This window comes from Onychostruthus taczanowskii, unplaced genomic scaffold (genome assembly GCF_017590055.1).
Source record: "Onychostruthus taczanowskii isolate IOZ18803 unplaced genomic scaffold, ASM1759005v1 scaffold118, whole genome shotgun sequence".
Lineage (NCBI taxonomy): Eukaryota > Metazoa > Chordata > Aves > Passeriformes > Passeridae > Onychostruthus > Onychostruthus taczanowskii.
The window spans coordinates 737,057-757,575 of NW_024498329.1; the positions used below are offsets into that span (position 1 = coordinate 737,057).

General features: G+C 39.2%; 1 protein-coding gene across 2 annotated transcripts in view; it reads left to right on the forward strand.

Annotated features, from left to right (window-relative positions):
• Positions 1–20,519, forward strand: part of SCAPER (S-phase cyclin A associated protein in the ER) — a 136,209-nt gene that overhangs the window by 22,001 nt on the left and 93,689 nt on the right. For both annotated transcript variants that reach the window (XM_041427672.1, XM_041427671.1), the window contains exons 7-19: positions 374–490; positions 2,398–2,558; positions 8,634–8,896; positions 9,319–9,537; positions 11,133–11,303; positions 11,789–11,864; positions 12,309–12,426; positions 12,758–12,869; positions 13,331–13,471; positions 15,831–15,986; positions 16,235–16,377; positions 20,142–20,223; positions 20,333–20,485. In XM_041427672.1, the coding sequence (XP_041283606.1) occupies positions 374–490; positions 2,398–2,558; positions 8,634–8,896; positions 9,319–9,537; positions 11,133–11,303; positions 11,789–11,864; positions 12,309–12,426; positions 12,758–12,869; positions 13,331–13,471; positions 15,831–15,986; positions 16,235–16,377; positions 20,142–20,223; positions 20,333–20,485 (1,912 nt within the window). The remainder of the gene's footprint in view (positions 1–373; positions 491–2,397; positions 2,559–8,633; positions 8,897–9,318; positions 9,538–11,132; positions 11,304–11,788; positions 11,865–12,308; positions 12,427–12,757; positions 12,870–13,330; positions 13,472–15,830; positions 15,987–16,234; positions 16,378–20,141; positions 20,224–20,332; positions 20,486–20,519) is intronic.

Sequence of the window (20,519 nt, forward strand, 5' to 3'; positions counted from 1 at the left end):
TCAGTAAATAGAACCAGTTTTTCTTTTGGACAAAATGGGTGTGAGGACATTTTATGTGCATTGTCACTGTCACTTAGAAGAAGAGAATGTTTCCAGTCCTCTTATCTTTGCCTTTTCGATGGTTGGTTTGTTGCTTTGCTCTATACTGGAATTTGAAATAAACATTGTGGTATTGAGAAGAGACATTATTTTGGGTATAGGTCTGGCTAATAGGTTTTGTAGTTGGTGTAGAAACAATTGCCAAGATGAATGATTAAATTCAGCAGGATTTGTTAATATACTGAGTGTTTGTTTGTTCTAGTTTTGCTTTAATATGATAGAGGAAGAGTTATTGTGAATTGTATTTTTAAACTTTTCTTTCCTGGGTTTGCAGACCAACATCACTGGCTTGGGAAGTAAAGAAAATGTCTCCAGGACGCCACGTGATCCCCAGTCCCTCCACAGACAGGATTAGTGTGACATCAAATGCTCGAAGGAGTTTAAATTTTGGGTATGAAACCAACTAAGAAGTTTATTGAAGCTAAAATGAAGATTAATTTGAAGCAAATTTCATGAATGCACTATTTTTCTGTAGTAACCAATGTATTGTTTTGTTGTTATTAAATCATATAAGCAATTTTTTGCATTCCTAAAAAAAAGCCCATGATCTGTAAATGAAAATCATATCAAGGACTTACTTTTTCCTGACTTTGTAGTACATTTAATTACTGGTCATTACAAAGACCTGAAGATAAAATACTGTTAGTGTATTTCATGTGATCTTTTTAGTACTCTCTTCTCTCTCCAAAACAAAGGTCAAAATGTCTGTCACTGGCATTTTAAAATTGCCAGTGTGTGCAATGTGAATGGCCAGCTGAGCGAGCAGAAGTAAATGCAGGTCAGAAGGAGTGAGTGTAAAGTGAGATTATGATGGTTCTGTTGTGTGGCAAAACTGATCCTAGTTCAAATATAGTGCATGTTGTATACTACAGGAGAGCATCTTTTACTTGTTGAAATGAAAATGTCTGAAAGCAGTTCAACAAAAATGTGCATAGATTTAGAGCAGCACTGCCTGGTGCTGTCTCAGTCTGGAGAGCACAGATGTGTCCAGCTGAAATGTTTCTCAGGGTGTGTCCTGTGCTTCCTTCAGGTTTGTTGGGATCTAGGGAACACACTGCCCAGTTTCCTGAGTGCTTACAGTGTCCTCAGCAGAGATGTGATACTGGACTGTTTGGTCAGCACCGCTGAGGATTGAGCTCTCTGAAACTGTGCATACCAAATATTTCTACAAAAATACTACAAAGTGTATTTGGTGGAAAAACCAGAGTGTGTTTGGTGTAGGCCCTGTGTAGGTGAATCTGTTGATACCTACCTGACAACATCTGAGAGGTCTGCTGAAATGTCTGGTGGTGGGGAGAAAATATGCACAAGCACTCAAATGAAACACTTGAATCTGGTGGAAATCAATGCTCTTTTATTTTTATTAGAACACAACAGCTCAGCACAATTAGTGTTTCAGCTAAGCCTTATTTGGCTGTAATAACCTGTTGCTATTGCTGCTGGAACTGTTGTATTCACAATCACAGGGACATGATGAGAAACTATGTGTGTTAGAGCAGGGAACAGCAAGATGAGTTTTCTATCCTTCACACTTGCAAATTTTTTTCTTCTTAGCGTGTGTCTCAAAGCAAGGCAACCCCAGAGGGCTACAGTATTTTGTGTGTGAGAGAGAAAATAGGATGGAAAATAAGGGCTGAGACATATTTGGTGCTACAGAAATTTTTGGCAGAATGCTAGGACTTACTAGGAAAGGAATAGGAGATAGAAGAGAAGGTAGTGGTGTAGCTCTGTAGAAATTAATGATTCATACATGTAGTCATCTTCACATCTTCCCTAAAGCAGTGTAGATAAAGTAGGAAAAGTACAGAAACTAGAAACAGGGACAATCAGAGGTATCCAACAGCATTGATGCAAAAAGAAAAGAATTTGGAGAAGAGATAATAAGAAGGGTGTGATAAATAAAATCACTTATATGGAAGATGAGTAGGAAAATTCTGTTCATTATTTTTAATGAAAAGGAATTGGGAGTATTAAATGGTCAAATGCCAGACTTGAAATGACAGGAGTGTTTTTCAAGACTTAGTATGTAGAATTTATTATGCATTGCTTTGGTTGCCAAAAACACTAATGCCTTCAGAAATTACTGTTACAATAATTAAATTTAATCTTCTTTATTAGAAACAGAAATTAGTTGAGCAAATTACAACAACTTTTCAGTGTAAATTGCTGCAACCTGGAGAGTTTGCCAGAGGAGAGGTAGTTCTGTTCAGCACTGTTCTGAGAGACTCTGCTAAAGCTTTCTAACAATCCATTCTGTTCCTTGATCAGACACTAAAAAGAGCTGTGACTTTCGTTTAGGAACCCTGCAGTGACAATTTCTGCGACACGCCTGGCTCCCTCTGGTGTCAGTTGGGCCGATAAGGTAAAAGCCAACCATGGAAGTAAAGCTGCCAATCCTGAGCTGGCAACAGCACAAGCCTGCCTGGTACCTCCTGCACAGAAGGCGCTGCGGAAAAATGGCAAGTCCCCTTCAGTGGCCTAAGTTATTTTCACAAACTCTGTGGTATAAAGTGAATTCAGAATGTGATGATTTGTGTTCTAAGCAAAATTAAACCTAGTTTTGCAAAATGCAATGTTTAAATTCAATATGGAGATAAAACATTCATGCAGCCTTTTATTGCAATAGTTAGGTTTGAGACAAAAGTGTGTTTTGATGTGTGGGTAACATTCTGCTGTATTTTTACAAATTGGAATTTGATCTGTTAAAACCACTTTGTAACATCCCAAGAAGCAAAAGGTCTTTGGTCACAAACTGCCAGTCTAACTGAGTGGAAGTTGGGATGGCTTAACAATATAAAGAATAATGCAGGAATCTGGGAGGAGCTCAAGATAGTTTATATGTCCTGGAAGAGCATGCTATTAGAACTATGCTGAAGTAACAATTGATGTTTTGTCCTTGGAAGACAAGAGTTACCACATTTAGTTACAAATTTTTTTCTCTAAAGATGCTGTTTGAAGAATGCTTGATTCCGTATCTTTTGTTCTAGAAAAGATTGGTTTAGTTGTAGACATAAAAAACAACCATTTGGTCTATAAAATAAGTTACTTTGCACTGGATCTCTGAGAATGTCTTCAGAAATGCATTTCTTTTCATTTATTTTCTTCATGTGTGGTCTCAGATGACTTTCTGCAAAACCATCAGGCAGGATGTAGAAATGGATATCCTGAAAGAAAATTAAAATTGTGCTGTTGTGGTTTTTTTGTTGTTGTTTTGTGTTTTTTGTTTGTTTTTGTTTGGTTGGTTGGTTTTTTAAATTAAAAAAAGTTCCAGGAAGTGCATGTATCAATTTAAGATAGTTGTATGTACAACGTAGGAGTAGTAGAAGTCATGTACTTGCAGACTTGTGGCTTATTATGGAAGTAAAACACCTTGTGCAGGGGTCTTGCAGTGTAACGTGAATGAGGTCAGGAGTGGGTTCCTCTACTCGGAGCAGAGCCATCAAAGCCATGCTCCAAGGGATCCGTGGCTGCTGCTTGCATGTGGGACTAGCTTGCTGTGTACAGTTGCAGTGAGCTGCTTAGAGAGCAGGAGCTGTGTGGCTGAGTTTTCACCTCTGTAATTGATGTGTAATTCCACTTTTGAGATAAACCAGTAGTTGAAGTTGCTTGTAACAAAAGCTTTTTCTGGTGATTATCGCTCATAATGGAGTGACAGGCTCCAAGCTGTTGCTAAAATACCTTTACTAGGTGTTCTTGTGCATATGGAGACTGTTATTAGCTACACAGGGAGTAAAAGTGATCTGTATTTCAATATGGATAATGTATTTTAAGAGGCTAAGAGGAAAACAAAAGACTTTATCCTTATGTTTCTTTCAGAGCTTTTATAGGGCTGAAGAATCAGTGTTTTATTGAATGTTACTTTCAGCTGATGAGCTCCAAAAAGAGAGAAGCCCCTTAGGTCCTGTAGTACTGGCTACAAGTGTTCAGTAATCTTCAGATCAAATGTAGGATGCAATCCAGACTCGAAACATTTCATTTTAAGAAATAACAGTCATCCTCTAGACTTTGTTTATTCTTAGGAATCTCTAATTGCTGACATTGAGCATTGGAGAATTTCACTGATTTGCTTGTGGCTGAATTGTTATGTTTTTAACAAATCAATTCTCTGCAGGAGCATGTTGTCCTGTGTGTGGGAGGTGGAATCACTTTGGTAAGATGCAATTATCCCCACTGATGAAAACAGAAGAAAATCTGTGAAGTTTATGTGAAGGGAGCCACAGGGGCTCTTCACATGCGTTATTGAAGCAGCTCTGAGGCTTGTGTATCATCTGCTCTGCCCCTTGCCCAGCTAAGGCACTCCCAGCTGTTTGGGGCACATGGGCCTTGGGGGAGGGATTCCCTCTGCCTCCTGTAGTGCTCCCTTGCCTGCCCAAAGCCCAGCTGGGGCTCACAGCCACAGGATTTCCCCAGACACTTTTTCTCCAGTGATTTCCAGCAGCATTATCATTAGGTCTCACAATGGTTTTCTGATGTGGATGAGTGGTATGATACTGTATCTGTTTCATGGTTGATGCAATTTCCAAATTTAACTAAGTAAGCCCTTAGGGAGAAAGAAAATGCATTATTTTTCCATATAGTTCTTTAATCTTTCCTTTTCTGAATGCATAATTAAATGAGGTTAAATCATCTTATCTCATTTCCCTCATTAAACTTACTGTTACCCTCAATATTTTAATTAATTTTAAAAAATTGTCTTTCATCCTTGAGTGTTTTTTACAATATGAAATGTAGTCTGTTCTTACTGTCTGAGCAATTTCTGCTTCTGAATTCCCTGGTGCCTGTGGTAAAAAAGTGAGATGAATTATACAAGTTTAGAGTGTGCATTAGAAATGTAATAGGTGCTTACAATTAAAATAACGTTATTACAGGATTTAGGACAAAGAACAGTCTAGAACATGTGAACTTCTCAGAAGTACTAAATTTTTTTCTGCTGCTGTACTTGAAATCTGGTTAGTTTTAATTTTTATTGGTGTTATTATCACCTTTCTTGTATGAATTGCTCATGTCGTAGCTGTGAAGCGATGTTCTCTGTAATGTAGCTATGACTGGAGACCTTGCAGGATGTCCAGCCCTCGCAGGCAGCTGTCCTGGTTTGGGCTCTCATGGGGCTGGAATTTATTTATGTGGGGGTTTGGGCAGGAAGTTACTGGCAGGTACATTTCTTAGAAGGGCTGTGCATCTCCTGAGGTAGAACCCCCAGGAGCTAGCACACAGGTTCCTGGATTTCTGTTTGTGCTGTTTCCAGTGAGCTCCTTGGCCATTCTTCCAGATGGAGCAACTTCCCCAGAGCCTGGAGGCTGGGAGGGCCCCGAGATGACAGATGGCTTGTCACATCCATGTAACACAAGAGCAGGCAGGGACAGCCAAGTTCACATGAAACTAGAGAATGATCAGGGTAGGCAAATGAATTATTCATTTACAAAGCTCTGGGAGTAATCAAACCCAGCATGTGATATGTAGCCTGTGGAGATGGCTACTGGGCTATAAGAATTCCACACAGAGGGAAAAATATAGAGGCAGATTGATGCCTCACTGAGTATTAACTTTGTCTCTCATTAGATGTGATCTAAAGTCAATAAACATATTAGCTTGCAAACTCTTTGTTAAAAATGTGCCTGAAGTGACTGAACTCTGAACTGCTTGGTGAATTAAAATGAACAGAATCTTCTGGTGCACTGTAATTGTCAGGTGGCATCACACTGTTAAACTGACTCCAGGTAGGTCAGGAGTCTGAATACATACATGAATTAAACTGCTTTGTCTTTAAAGAAGTCACCAATCAATATTCTTTCAAATGCAAGTATTTCTGGGCTATTAAAATGCTTTGTTGAGTCTTGGATAATAAATATGAATCTGACAATGAACAAATGCAAATTAAAAATTGAACATGTATGGCTTTTATGAAAAGATTCATTCTTACTTTGGTAACTGTGATTATGGTTTTTTCTGTGCTGTGAATAATTTTGTTCTGATTCATTCTGTCATTTTAGACTACTAAGAAATATGCCACGAGACAAAGAACAACTAGGCAAGACAGGCAAGAATATTCTTTTTTGGTAGAATAAACTTTAGTAGATATTAGTAAAAGATACTAGTACAATTATTAAGATACATTTATATGATTAATATATGTTATTATCTAGATGTTACTAAAATCATGTTTAGGCAGTAGGTACAACAAAAGGCTATCTTCTGATCCTTTTAATGTAGAAAAGATGCTTTTATGTAAAAGGTGACTTCAATTTTCAGAACAAATAGAAGTTAAATGTTTCAACAATCTTGTTTTGCAAATGACAAGCAGAAAGAATTGCCATCCAAAAGTTGCTGCAGTGGTGTTTTTTTGGTTGATTTTAGCAGTTCTTGTGACCAATCTCTGCTGTCTGTTACTAGCCAGGGAAATTTCTTGGCCAGATTGTGTCCTAAGCCAGGTACAGCAGAGCCTTTGTGGTCCCATCGGTTACTGAAGTGGGTGGGGTGGGAGACAAGAGGCCTGAGCCATCCTTGTCCCACAGGGGCAGAGCCAGATGCTGCTCAGGCTGAGAGCTTTCTGCAGTAAATCTGGTTGTGATGCCTGGGGAATTAAACCCTGTTCCCTGGAGAATGGCTGCAGTTAAGATTGTCCCTGAGAGGGCAATGTGTTCCCATCACTAGGTTCTGTAGGTAATATTTTTTCTATATGCAGATGAAGAAATGGAAAGAAGGCAAAGTTGCCTACAGGGGTCGAATGGGAAGTTTGTGGCAAAGGAAAATGTAATTGGTGGTTTTTTGACTGCTGTTCTGGTCAGTGGGACACACTGAAATGTGTGCAACTGCACGTGAGGAGAAGGGACACAGAAAGGCTTTTTGCAGACTCTGGCACCAGCAGCGATCTGAAGAGATCAGCTATATTCATTCAGACAGTTTGGGAATTTTGTTTACTTAAAAATACACAGTAATTTTTCTGGAGTGAAACTGTCTCAGTAGTAAAATACCAATTTTTTTTTTTTTTTTTTATCTGTCATTACCAATATCATTGAGGTTTGTGAACAGTTATATAGTTGGGTAAAACCAGCTGTTGCATGAGCTGCTCAGCGAAGATAAATTCCAGTACAGGCCTGTCAAATTCCCTGGTAACTCAGGAGTTACACCAGCTGTTGGGCCAGGCTGCTGTGTTTCACCCTGAGATGTTAAAAGAACCTCACAGTTAAATAGCAGTGTTTGTAAAATGCTGGATGCCAAGGGCAGCAAAGGACTAACATGCCATCAGTGCTGGGTTTGGCTCATTTCCAGTTTACTGGTTACTGCTGCTGTTGGACAGCAGTTCAAGTGCCCCTAAAGGCTGTTTAGTCCAGTTCATATGTTAAACCTTAATGTTTGAGCTCCAGCTCTGGCCTTTATGCCTGAGCTATATGACTGTCTTTGTTAGTAAAAGCTTTAGAAACACCCAGAGAATTAATTTTTTATCCAGCTTGTATTCCAGATTATTACCCTCTGTAAAACAGTGTTGGGATTTTTTGCATCTCTCCTCCTCCACATAAAAGTTATCTCCTACACCCTTCTCCTCCCCTCATGTGAACAATCTTAAAAGCAGCTTTTGTCAAAAGTATGCTGGACAATATATACGTAGCTAGTTCTTGAGTTTTTTGCAAGAATTTTTTGTTCAGCAAATAGAGAGGCCTGAGCTTACCTTTCACTCTTGTGAGTTGTACTGTCAGGCTTCAGAAAATCACTTCCAGTGATTTCAAGATGTGTGGGAAATTACATGCTGCTACTAATTGCTGGCCACAAAATTGTTACATATGGAGAAGGGGTTCACCTTGAAATCTGGTCACACCTAGGACCTGATGCTTCAGGCAGACAAATGTAACTTTAAATGGTTTTCAGATACATACCAATATCATAAACGTTGATCAGAAAATTGTATGTAACAGCTATATAGAAATCAAAGTAAATTGAAGAAAACTGCTTTTCTATTTTCTCCTTCAGCTTGCAGTCCCATTCTAGCAATATTTTGCTATTTCCTCGAATCCAGGAAAAGCGGTTTTCTAAAAGCTGACACCAATTAGTGTATTTTTGTAATCAGAGTGAAACAAAGAGAAAAAGATGTAAAGAAAGCACTGGCAGAATTTCTGCTTTCTGTGCTAGGCTGTGCTATTTTGTCTGTACTTGCACTTCCACAAAAGGCCTCTAACGTTACTGTTGCTGCAAAGAAGAGCAGATGCTGTTGCTTTGTTGTGCTCATGAAATAGCAAGGAAAATGTGTGGCAAGCTTAAGTACACCTTGCCATTTCCCACAGCTTTTTGTGCCTGAGCAGCTTCACTCTGCAGTAACAGAACGTGTCCCGTGAATGGAGTTGTCCAGTGTCTGTAATACCAATAGCATTCCTTGAAGTAAAAAGCTTTGCTGAAGAATATCTCATTGATTTTTTTGGTATTGATTTTTAAAGAGAACATTTTTCTCTCACAACTTGTGCAATACTGTAATAAAATAGTTGTTCCTAATGGTTCAATTTGAAGTGTTCCTGTCTGAGCACGGGGGTGTTTTTCTCGCCTAGATCGGAAGGATGCAGAGGGCTGGGAAACAGTTCAGCGTGGAAGGCCCGTTCGATCTCGATCCACCGCTTTGGCAGCAAAAGCTCCTGCAGCTGCAGAATCACTGAAGTCCAGAGGTGACAGTGACAAAGAAAACATCATCTCACCACCAGCAGAAAACAAGCATGGGAGCTCAGTCATTGGCAGTGCTGCATCTGAGAGCACAGAGCTGGTACAGAAGGATCCTTTACAGCACTCTGAGGGTCCCCTTACTGAGAAGACTGAGGTCAGTACGTCGTTTTGAGCCATTTCCTAACCTTCAATCTTGCAGCTTTTCTTCAGTGCATTTTCTAAAGGTGGTGTTGGCTGGAGCTTTTATGAACTTAACAGATGGGGAAAGGCTGTGAAAATAATGGTTATTTCAATTACATTTATGGAAATGCAGTAGGATGTCAGCACAAATAGGCTAATTAAAATTAGTGTGCTGTGGACATATTTTTCATGTTTTCCAAAAAAGTCAGCATTCAGCATGTCTCACACATAGATTTCAGGTAGAAAGATGCAACTTTTGCAAGGTAATGAGCACGTGAAATAAGTGAAGTTATTTGTGTCACTCACTGTTGTTGCCAGGTGTTTCCTTAAAATTTGACTCTGACTTTAAAAATCAGTATGTTCCATTTTGTTAATTTTGCAAATGCCTCTTGTTAGTTCACAGCCTCAGAAGCCAATGGGAGCACTGACACAGCATTGCAAGGGGATTCCTTAGAACCAGCTCCTGAGATGCCTCCAGTTCTCACCAGTACTGACTGCAGTTCAAAAACTCTGCAGATAAATGAGGCTTCCCCCCAGAGCACTGGCTGTGCAGACTGGCATCAAACAGAACAAGCTAAATCTGAAACTGAAATGGATCCCACAGATATTTCAAATGTGAGTGCTGCCAGATTGGTAAGAAACCTCATACGATTTCTGAGTGAATAATAAATCTAAGCCTTAATTTTCTTGGTCTGTGTTGCACAGTGTTTACTGTTAGCCTTATGTAAAAAATGTAGAAAAATCTATGAGGTACCTACTGTAGGAAAAATAAATTGTTGCACAGATACTTTTCATTGTAGAACTTAATTCTGGTAAAGTTTCAGAACTTAAACTAGAAAGATTGAAGTGCATTACTTGGAATAAATAGATCTTTGCTCTCATTACTTCTTTTAATAATGTTTGTTTGTGCTAATATTTAATTTCCTTCCACTAGCAGTCATTTTAAGTCACACTCTGATTAAAGTCATACTTCAGTTTTGCTCATCATTCAAACTGGAAACACATGGGATATCAAAATTCTGTTAGAAACAAAGTCAGACCTTTGCCTTTTAAGACTTGCTGAGCTGCTGTCCTGGGTCTTCCTTTTCAACAAGCAATTTGGAGGAATGCCAGTCTTAAAGCAAAAAGCATGAAGTCAGTTTTCTTTTTTTATCTGGTTTCCCAAAAAGAGTGTCCTTTCCTGTCTGGAGAATTCTGCAGGTCTCAGGGTGTGTCTGCTTCACTGGGATTCTCTGAGTACAGAGTTACAGTAATGTTACATAAAATCCAGATTATACTTTCAGGTGCTTCGTTTTATTTTGGGTTTTTAGGGCTTTGTGTTCATTTTGATTTGGTTTTGTTTTGTCAAAAACTAGATTAAAATTTTGATTTGTAGAAATTTTCCTGTAAATCACTTTCCCTTTGATTTTTGCAAACTGGAGTCCTGCTAGGTAATTTCCAAGCCAAGTACCTATTTGCTTTTAGAACAGATTTCAAGCATCTCACCCACTAACATTGTTTCAGATGCTCTGTTATTAACAGTTCAGGATGCTGCCAGGTTGGTGAGATCTGTGTCTCTTGGAAGCATTTTACTGCCCCAGATTAGACTGCTCAAGCTCCACTTTGTGTATTGTGGTACACTGTTTGGTACTGGAGTGGAAGTGGTCTGGTTAATGCTGGACACTAGAGAAGAAAAGGCAATCAGCACATCCAGGCTTACATTTTTGCCCCACTCTTTCATCATTCATGTTGGAAAACAAGTACAGCCTGAGATTGCATTGTATTAACTATGGTGAAGTTTCCAGATACAGTGTGTGCAGATAATTTCCATCTTTAAATAATACTTTGGAGCATGATTCCTTTTGTAGAGGTGACAGCATGGCATACACTCATGTCTCAGAGTATGCCTTGCTTAGTCCCTAAGAGTAAGTATTTAAAACACTAATTGCAGAAGTGTCTTTGTGTTTTTAATGACAGGGTTGGTAGAATAAGTTTTTTAATTATGTGAATAATTAATTTCGTGTTTCATGTAGTTACTAAATGAGTTAGTAGTTGCTAATGCTTTTAGTGGGGTTTGTATTTTCAGCTACCTTCTCAAAATATATCAGTAAAAAAACTGTAGGTAAAGAGAAGCTGAACAAAATATCATACAATTCATGTTAACTATGTGGAATCCTCCATTTTGGGTTGCCACTGATTTTGGTTATTTTCTGGTGTCATGTTTCCTCCAGTCCATGGCAGAAGTGCTGGCTAAGAAAGAAGAGTTAGCGGATCGGCTGGAGAAGGCCAATGAAGAAGCCATTGCCAGTGCTATTGCAGAGGAGGAGCAGTTAACCAGAGAGATTGAGGCAGAGGAAAACAATGACATCAACATTGAGACTGACAATGACAGTGACTTCTCTGTGAGTGTCCACTTCGTTGTACTGTACCCAGTTCATTGTACTGTACCCTGTTAAAGCTTTGTTGTCAGTGGAGAATAAATACAGGATTTGTTTTTTTTTTTTTGTTGTTGTTTTTTTTTTTTTTGTTGTGTTGAAGTAACCTTTTTGACATGTGCCATGTAATAATTATCCCATACTGAGGGATATTTAGTCTTACTGAACTCAGCAACACTGTGCTGCTGAATGGTGCAGAGCCCTCTGAGCTTGCATTCAGAGTCCTGCTGCTGATTTCTGGGTGCAAAACAGGGGGAGCTGAGACTTGTTACATTCATTGCTACTGTGGAAGAGTAGATGAAGCAAAAGTCTGGTAACAGCATTGACCTTTGAGGAGGCCAGATCTGTTAGGAAAAATTGCTGAATAATCCTGAGTTGGCACTGTTTAATGTGTGTGGGCACCTGCAAGTTAAGGTTTATGTTTTTACTGTCTGGTTCATATTAAATTTCAGGCTAATATGGGCAATGGAAGCATATCCTTCTGTGGTTTGTCTATGGACTGGAATGATGTTCTGGCAGATTATGAAGGTAAATTTTTGTATATTACTGTGCTTATATGGAAATGACAGCTAAAATTTAGAAAAATGCCTGTTTTATTCATGGCCAGTTAAGGTTTAAGAAGTTTGCCTGACACATTCCAATGTAATGTTATTTTCTCTGTTGTTTCCTGGGGAAATATGGACTTTGTGTTCAAACTGTCTCTGTGTCTCATTGTTCTTCAGTTCTCCTTCTGCATCTCTCTATTGGAATTTTCTGGTTTTTAATCCAGTTTTATATTATCGTCTGGATAAAAGTGTAATAAAACCATTGAGCATTAAAAAGGACAGATATTAAAGATGCTTCAGTCTGTATTTGCACCTAGGCCCAAGGAAACCCATTTGAGAGAGAACTAGAGAAACTAATCCTTGTTATTGCCATTTCTTGCAGGAAAGTGTGTTTAAATGATCCCCACCTTTGTTTTTATCTGTACAGCTCGTGAGTCGTGGCGCCAGAGCAACTCGTGGGGAGACAGAGTGGAGGAGGAGCCCGCGCGTCCCCCTGGCCACGGGATCCACATGCACGAGAAACTCTCGTCACCCTCGCGCAAGAGGTGCTGCCGTTGGTACTGCCTGGGTCAGCCAGGCAAAACAGGCAACCTAACTCATGGCTGCTGGAAACTCTTTCAAAATCTACTCTCTTTGAGTCTCTGGGTGGAAAGTGCTGCAGAAATCTCTGGTTTTTTTCAAGAATAGGCTTGTACTTCATGCGGCTTGTCCGCTAACTAAAGAAGTCTAGAAGAGCAGTATTCACATTTACAGGAAATAATTGCCCTCCAGTGGCCTATTTTCTCTTAGTGAAATGGCATGCTTAGTGAAATGTTTGCTACACTGTCAGTTAATATTGTCTAACTCACTTTTTCTCTTCTTTGGTTTTATTAAAAGAACAATAGCAGAATCCAAAAAGAAGCATGAGGAGAAACAAATGAAAGCTCAACAGCTGAGAGAAAAGTTACGTGAAGAAAAGACACTGAAGCTTCAGAAATTAATGGAGAGGGTGAGCTTTCTGTGATATAAAGGGCTGCTCTGCTGCCTTTCAGAAAAGGATTTTTTTCCACATAGTAGACATATCAGAGATTCAGACTAGTGGTGAAATGAAGTTGTCATCTGCGTCTGAGTTTACATAGTTTTCAGAGCTGACTTGTGCATCACAGCAATTAAATAAAGCATTATTTCAAATCACGAACTTCTTGACTATTTTATAGGAGACAATCTCAGATTCAGGGAAGGTATGACAGGAGGAGAAATGTGTTGCATGTATTTAGCAGAAATGGTAAGACTCACGAAACTGAAGCAGTGTATTTCAAGTTAAACTTAAGGCAGGCTTTGTGTAGGGCATGAAAATATTTTGTTACTGTGAAGAAAGCTTCAAGGATTAGAAAATCCTGAGGAAAATTCAGGCCCTGTTGTCAGATGCTGTGTTAGTAATGAATTGACTCCTTGTCAATCTCCTTGTAGGAGAAAGATGTGAGGAAGTGGAAAGAAGAATTGTTAGATCAAAGGCGCAGGATGATGGAGGAGAAGTTACTCCATGCAGAATTCAAACGTGAAGTGCAGCTACAAGCAATTGTGAAAAAAGCACAAGAGGAAGAAGCTAAGGTGAGTGACTTTGTTTTCAAACTATTCAACAGCTATGCTTTTGAAAATGTTGTACCTCAGAGTGCTCTGAAGTAGTTTGTGAAGGACAGTGCAGTTTAGATACAAACTCATGTAAGCCATGAACCAGATAAATGCTGATGTCTAAATGGTGCATTTTTCTCTAATATGACGTAAAATTAATTAGCTGCTGTTTGACATCAGGGTGGATTGGTGTGGGAGAAAAGATGGGTTGAAAGAAAGAACTGATCGTTGTCTTGCTGCTTTTGTTCCTCACAGAGTGTGGCAGCATTTTTGGTGATACCTAGTCCTCCTGGAAGGACTAGAAGATCTGATGATCAGTTCTCTGCTTTTCCAGCTTCATGGAGGAGCTCATTTTTCTTCTCCTTTGTTAAAAAGCCATTCCAGATCCAGAGTTCTGCATCCTTGAACAGTAGTTGTGTTGCTGTGTCTGGTACCACTGGTGTTGTTGAGCAGCTGGGAATAGACAGAGACCTGCAGTTAGTATGTGGCAGTTATTCTAAATTAAGTATATTTAGTGCTTTTCTGACTTAATACATAATTCCATAAGGCAGTCACTAGATGGATGCTTTTTGGTTTGCTTCATTCATACTACTTTGATAAAATTTTTAATGGTTTAACTAACCCAGCTGGCAGCTAAGTACTGCACAACCCCACACCTATTCTGCCTCCTGTCCCATGGGATGGTGGAGGGGAGGGAATCAGAAGTGTAAAGGTAAGAAATCTCATGGGTTGATACAGAAACAGTTTAATAACTGGGTGGTGAAAAATCAGTTCTAAGAAAAAGGAATATAACAAAGAGAGATAAATGATAAAGCAAGACAAGTGATGCAAAAGGAAACAATTGCCAGTCCCTGACCAGTGGCCCCACACCAACCTCCCCCAGTTTTGTTGCTGCACTGATGTCCTGTGGTCTCAGGTATGCCTTGGGTCCCTTGGCCTTGATGCTGTGCAAGCCCTGCTCAACAGTAACTAAAACATCCCTGTGTTGTCAGCATAGTTTCCAGCACAAATCCAAAACATAGTCTCATCCTAGCTACTGCAAAGAGAATTAACTCTATCCAGCCAAAACCAGCCTAAAAGAAATGAAGTGTTTTATTTTAAAGTCTGTTTTTCCCAAGTGAAGATACATGCATCTCCTTGTAACAGTTTCATTCTATGATGAGCATGTATCTCAGCTGTGATTGATGCAGCTGTTCATTTGTGTTTCAAGATAAGCACAACAAAACTGATTGCACTTTTTTACTTAGTTGCTGTTTCTCTCTTGGATTAAAAGGATTTCTAGACTACCTAATTCAGTCTGCCATACACTGATTACTATTCCATTACACCAGTGTGACTTCTGTAATTATACTAACTAAATCACACTTGCCATAGTTCCCCAGATAAGCAGATGTTTCAAATATTCTGTGTGTTTAAGTGTGTGGGATCTGCTGCCTCATGAGGTTCTTGTTTTCTGGAAATCAAGGTTAATTGGGCCAGAAGGCTTTAGAGAAATAGCTGATGGGTAGGATAGCTGCAGACCATGGTAACTGTTGCTGCCCAGTTGGTTATCTAAATTCCCAGTGCTTGCTTGTTTACTGACCTGTAAAAGCCATCTTGTAAATGGATTCTAGTCAGTAAGCAAAGATACAAACATGATCCTACCACCCTTTTTCATTATCTGTTTTTGTCTGTCCATATGTGTTCTCTTTACCTGTTTTATTTCGTGTACACATTAAAGTTCTTTTAAGCTAACCTTTTCTTTTTTTTTTTTTTTTTCTTCTTATGTATTTCACTGTCCTGTGATTGAAAAAGATAACACACGTTCATGAAACAGGCTATATGGATAAGAAAAATTAGACCATGAGCCTGTTTGGTTTTTTCTTATCATACTGTGTATACTTTCACTTTTTTGATCAGTAAGTTCACATGTATTTAAAGTTAGCTCAAAAGCCCTGTTGGATTCTACTAGCACTTGTGCATTTTACTGATTCATCCATCTGGGTTTTAATATTACACATTTTGTGACTCAGAGAATGGACTGATGAAGTCTTGATGCTGATAGAATTGAGAGAACTTTTCTGTATTTTACCCAAAGTTTCTTGTTTCTCTGTTACAATTCAAATTTTATTTTTATATTCCACGGGCTGTCTTGTTTAAAACAAACAAAATGAAACAATAAAAAATCATTACAAAGCTTAAAGACTTACTCTCAAGTTGATGGTTTTCCAACTCATTCTGGAGAAATGTCTCACCAGTTTAATTATCAAGTGAATAATTAACAAATGGATGAAATTCCCCAAGACGAAACCTGTTTCAACTTCTTGGGTCTTTTCTTATGCTTTTTGATTGTTTCCAGGTCAATGAAATTGCTTTTATAAACACCTTGGAAGCTCAGAACAAGCGGCACGACGTGCTGAACAAACTGAAGGAGTATGAGCAGCGCTTGAACGAGCTGCAGGAGGAGCGGCAGCGGAGGCAGGAGGAGAAGCAGGCGCGGGACGAGGCAGTTCAGGTAGGATGGCTCTGGAGCTGCAGGGCCACAAGGAAATACAGGTTTGTGTTTCACCTGGGTTAAAGTACAGTTGCTCTTAATTCCTGCGTGTTTCATGACTAAAAGAGCAACGAGAATTCGCTTCAGGAGATACAGGTTTGTGTTTTTGTGTTTCACCTGGGTTCTGCAGACGTTAAAGCACAGTTGCTCTTAATTCCTGTGTGTTTCATGACTAAAAGAGCAACGAGAATTCGCTTTTCCCTGGCTAGGAGCGCAAGAGAGCCCTGGAAGCGGAGCGGCAGGCCCGGGTGGAGGAGCTGCTGATGAAGAGGAAGGAGCAGGAAGCACGGATTGAGCAGCAGAGGCAAGAGAAGGAAAAAGCACGAGAAGATGCGGCACGGGAGAGGGCCAGGTAACTTTGCAGTCATTTCTTTGGTTCCCTTCACCATTATCCTCCCCAGCAAACTGCACCTTCTCTGCAGCAGCAGTGCCTTCCTGGCTTGTCAGGCTTAGGATTTTAAAAAGTATCATTAATAAGGATGCTTGATGAATGGCTTGAAAGAAGGAATCAAGTCAGTCATCATAAATTCTGTAGTACGTTTTTGTATTCCTTACATACATGCACAATATAAGCTGTAAGGCTTATAATATATTTTATTATATTAGTCTTAGTTTTGTTGCAGACAAGACGTTGTAATAATGTGCCTTTTTCACCTTAGTTTTCAAAGAAAACAAGATTAACCTATCCATGTTCTCCATTTCCTCCACTCTCCAGAAACTTTTGGACTTAACTGGCATCAATTTGATTTCACATTGTTGTAGACACCAAAGATTACATTTGTGAAGCACACAGCCAGGACATCAGGCTTCATTAATTCTGCTGCCTGTGAACTACTTGGTTTATAGTTTTGCCCATAATTAAAAGTTCATAAGGGGACTTCACATGGACTCTTCTCTCTCCTCCTTTTGAGATGCAGGGAGATTGAATGTTGGTGTGCATGACAGGTTTACTCTCCAGTCTGATGCAGTCTGATATATTCTACTTGTTTGATTTACCAAATTCTCTTTGTATTCACCTCCTATTTCTCCCTCTTTTCCTGCAATTACCCTGCTACAAGCATTCCTTAAAACCTTGGTAAAAGTTAAGGATTTTTCTGTGATGGGTGTTTATTAATGGTTCTTGATACATTTTTAGTGTCATGGCTTGTTTTCTTCAAAATTGTCATGAACAGGATTTTTTTTCTCCCCAAGTAAAATATTCAGAAATGTATTGATCACCTTTCATCTTCTGAAGTCTGAGCGACATCATAAAGAGATTCAGCTTTCCTTTGGATGTGTAATGAATTCTGGGCAGGATCTGTAGCCTTTACTGGGGCTTCATGGACCTTTCCTCAGTGTGTTGAGCCAAAATCACCTGAGATTAAGTGAGTTGGAAGGGATCCTTCAGGATCTTGTTCTCATTTGCAAGTACTTGAGGAAGATTAGGAGTAATGGAGAATTTGGTTATGCTGTTTTGAGAAGATAGACCCTACATGTGTAAGGCTTCTACATCTTTCTGAAATTTGAGGAAACCCTCAAAGTAAGCAAATGGCTGATAATTGCCCTACTGACATCTTTGTCTTATAAGGCCTTCTGCAGTTAGATCCTGTTGAAAATCTTCAAGCATAAAATTCCTTGCTCTTTGAGTTTAATCAGTGTTAAATCTGCCCCATCTCTTTGTTGCACCCCATTAATTTCCTTATGACTTGTGGGAAAAGCAGTTTCCATTTGCCTTCTGTTGCTATTGTGTATCAGCAAATCTCTGTGTTTGTTGCTCTAACACTCAGTTTTCAAACCCCTTGTACTTGATAGTGCAGTACCGTGCTTGCACTTGTTTATCTTTTTTTTCTTTACCACATATTGATTACACGAGATTTTTTTTTTCTTTTTTTCTTTTCCTTTCTTTTTTTTTTTTTTTTTTAATAATTTTGGAAAGGAGTAGGAAGGAATGTGTGTGGTGCCTTACAATGTGGTGATTCTGTTCTGTCAGTCATTACATCCCCTAATAACAGTTCTGAGGTTTCTCTACCACAGCAGAGTGAGGGCAGGACTCAGGCTCTTGGGTTTGATGCTCAGGGTGGGATGAGTTTGACAGGAATCTGGCTGTCCTGTCCCTTCTGTCCTGGACTGCAGTGTGTTTTGGTGGAACCTTGGAGGTTCATTTGATGTTTTGTTGGGTTTTTTCCTGCAGCTAGGATTTGGCTTGTATCCTGAAGATTGAATACTGTCTGGAATGAGCAATTTTTGCAGTATCTGCTTAAAGTTTCTTCAGTATAAGCTTTACCATGTGCATCTGTGGGTGATTAAAACATCTGTATGAATGAAATAGTGTACTTAAAACTGACTTCAAAAGCCCCACTGCCCTTAACTTGTTTCCAGTAAAGCTTTAGTTGTAATTTCAAAGTATTTTATATTCCAGAGAGTTGAAATCCACAATACGGAAAGTGTTGTTCTTGTCAATAGAAATCATAAAACTGTATAAACCATAGAAAAAGAATGATTTTCAGAAGGGCTTGTGCAGGAGTTGTGTTGATGCTCTGTAAATGGAAACTTGAAAATATTGTTTCAAAGACAAAACATTATTAGCCCAGAGTATGAAATGGTGATAGTCTGTTGTAGTTTGTAGCATGAAACAAATACGTGAAAATGCAGAAGTATGAAATGGTGTAGTTTGTAGCATGAAACAAATACGTAAAAATGCAGCCAGAAAGAAACAGCTAAAATGAGCTTGTAGTTCAGTTTTCCTTCTGTACCCAGATAACACATAAAGTACCTAATCCATATTCTCTTCCCCACCCCTCCCACACCCACAGTAATTGGAAGAGTTCACTTTTGGGTGATAACACATGAAGTACCTAATGCTTCTCATCCATATTCTCTTCCCCACCCCTCCCACACCCACAGTAATTGGAAGAGTTCACTTTTTCTCTCTGAAAGAACAATTTTTAGTGTTTATCATTTGATTTACTTCCTCTGCTGTCTTCTTTCCTATCTGCTTGTATATTTTCTGTGGCTTTTTGTTTTAGAAATGTTACTTCTACAGTTGTGGAACTGATCTTGTTTTTTTCTATCAGATTTCTGTTTAAAATCCCAGACAAACAGGAATCCACACATGACAAAATCCATTGCAGTTATAGTAATCCTTATGTCAGGCTGTGTAGTTTTGCTACTCAAGCTCCTTTAATTTTGGAATGCTTTTTTGAAAAGATAGCCGATGGCTTTGGTTGACTCCTTCATAGCTCACTTTTACCCAGAGCCTTCATTATGTCTTTGGCACTTTAGAACTGCTAGGCTTCTCTCCCATTACATTTTACAAATTTTGTTTGTAAAAACAGCATGAGTAGCTGACTTTTTCCCCTTTAGGGTTTAGTTGCTCTCTTGGCTTACTGACCAATAGGAAGTTGTTCTTGATGAAACTCCTACCTGCGGGTTTCTGCTTAATGGTTATGGTTACAAGTCAAGTTACACCCCTTGTTCTTTTCTCAGAAAAAAAATCTAAATTTCTTCAACAGGGTGATTCTGTTGGTCAGAGTTTTCTCTGGGAGTTTCTATATTTAAATTTGTACCAATGAACATTTTATAAAGCACTGCCCTGAGTGCTGCAAAGGGGGCTTTTCAATTTGTCATCTGCTCTTCCCCTTTGATTCAGTGACTGCAGCCCTTGGCTGAAGAGTGTAAGTGGTGCCAGGGTTTCATATTCATCACTCTTTTGTGGCATCTTCTTGACTATCCCTGCTCTGATCGGGACTGAGGTGTGATCCAGGTTCTGCTCCAAAGGTTCAAGTGTCTAGTCTGCTCTTCCCCTTGTGATTCCGTGACTGCAGCCCTTGGCTGAATGTAAGTGGTGCCAGGGTTTCACATTCATCACTCTTTTGTGGCATCTTCCTGACTATCACAGCTCTGATCGGGACTGAGGTGTGATCCAGGTTCTGCTCCAAAGGTTCAAGTGTCTATCTTTATTAAGTCATTCAAATGAACATTCTCTAAGTTGTTTTTTTGTTGTTTTTCTTTTCTACTGAATCATCTTCAACTTCATTTTTGGGTTTTCTTGTTCTTCATTCCAAATATAAATGTGTCAGTATTATTCATGCTTTACATTGATACAAATTCTCCCTGTACTTACTATCTTTTGGTTAGAGACCGAGAAGAGAGGTTGGCAGCTCTTACTGCAGCTCAGCAAGAAGCCATGGAAGAACTGCAGAAGAAGATTCAACTGAAGGTATAAAAAGATACATTAGTTGAAAAATACCTCAATATTTCTTTGCACAGTTCAATTCTGTTTGCTGTCATTCAATGTGTTTTCATTGCTTTGTTTATTTTCCATTCAGCATGATGAAAGTATTAGAAGGCACATGGAACAAATTGAACAGAGAAAAGAGAAAGCAGCTGAACTCAGTAGTGGAAGACATGCTAATACTGACTATGCACCAAAGCTGACACCCTATGAGCGAAAGAAGCAGTGCTCATTGTGCAATGTCATGGTGAGTTGGGCAGAGGGGACACTGCTGGAATTGC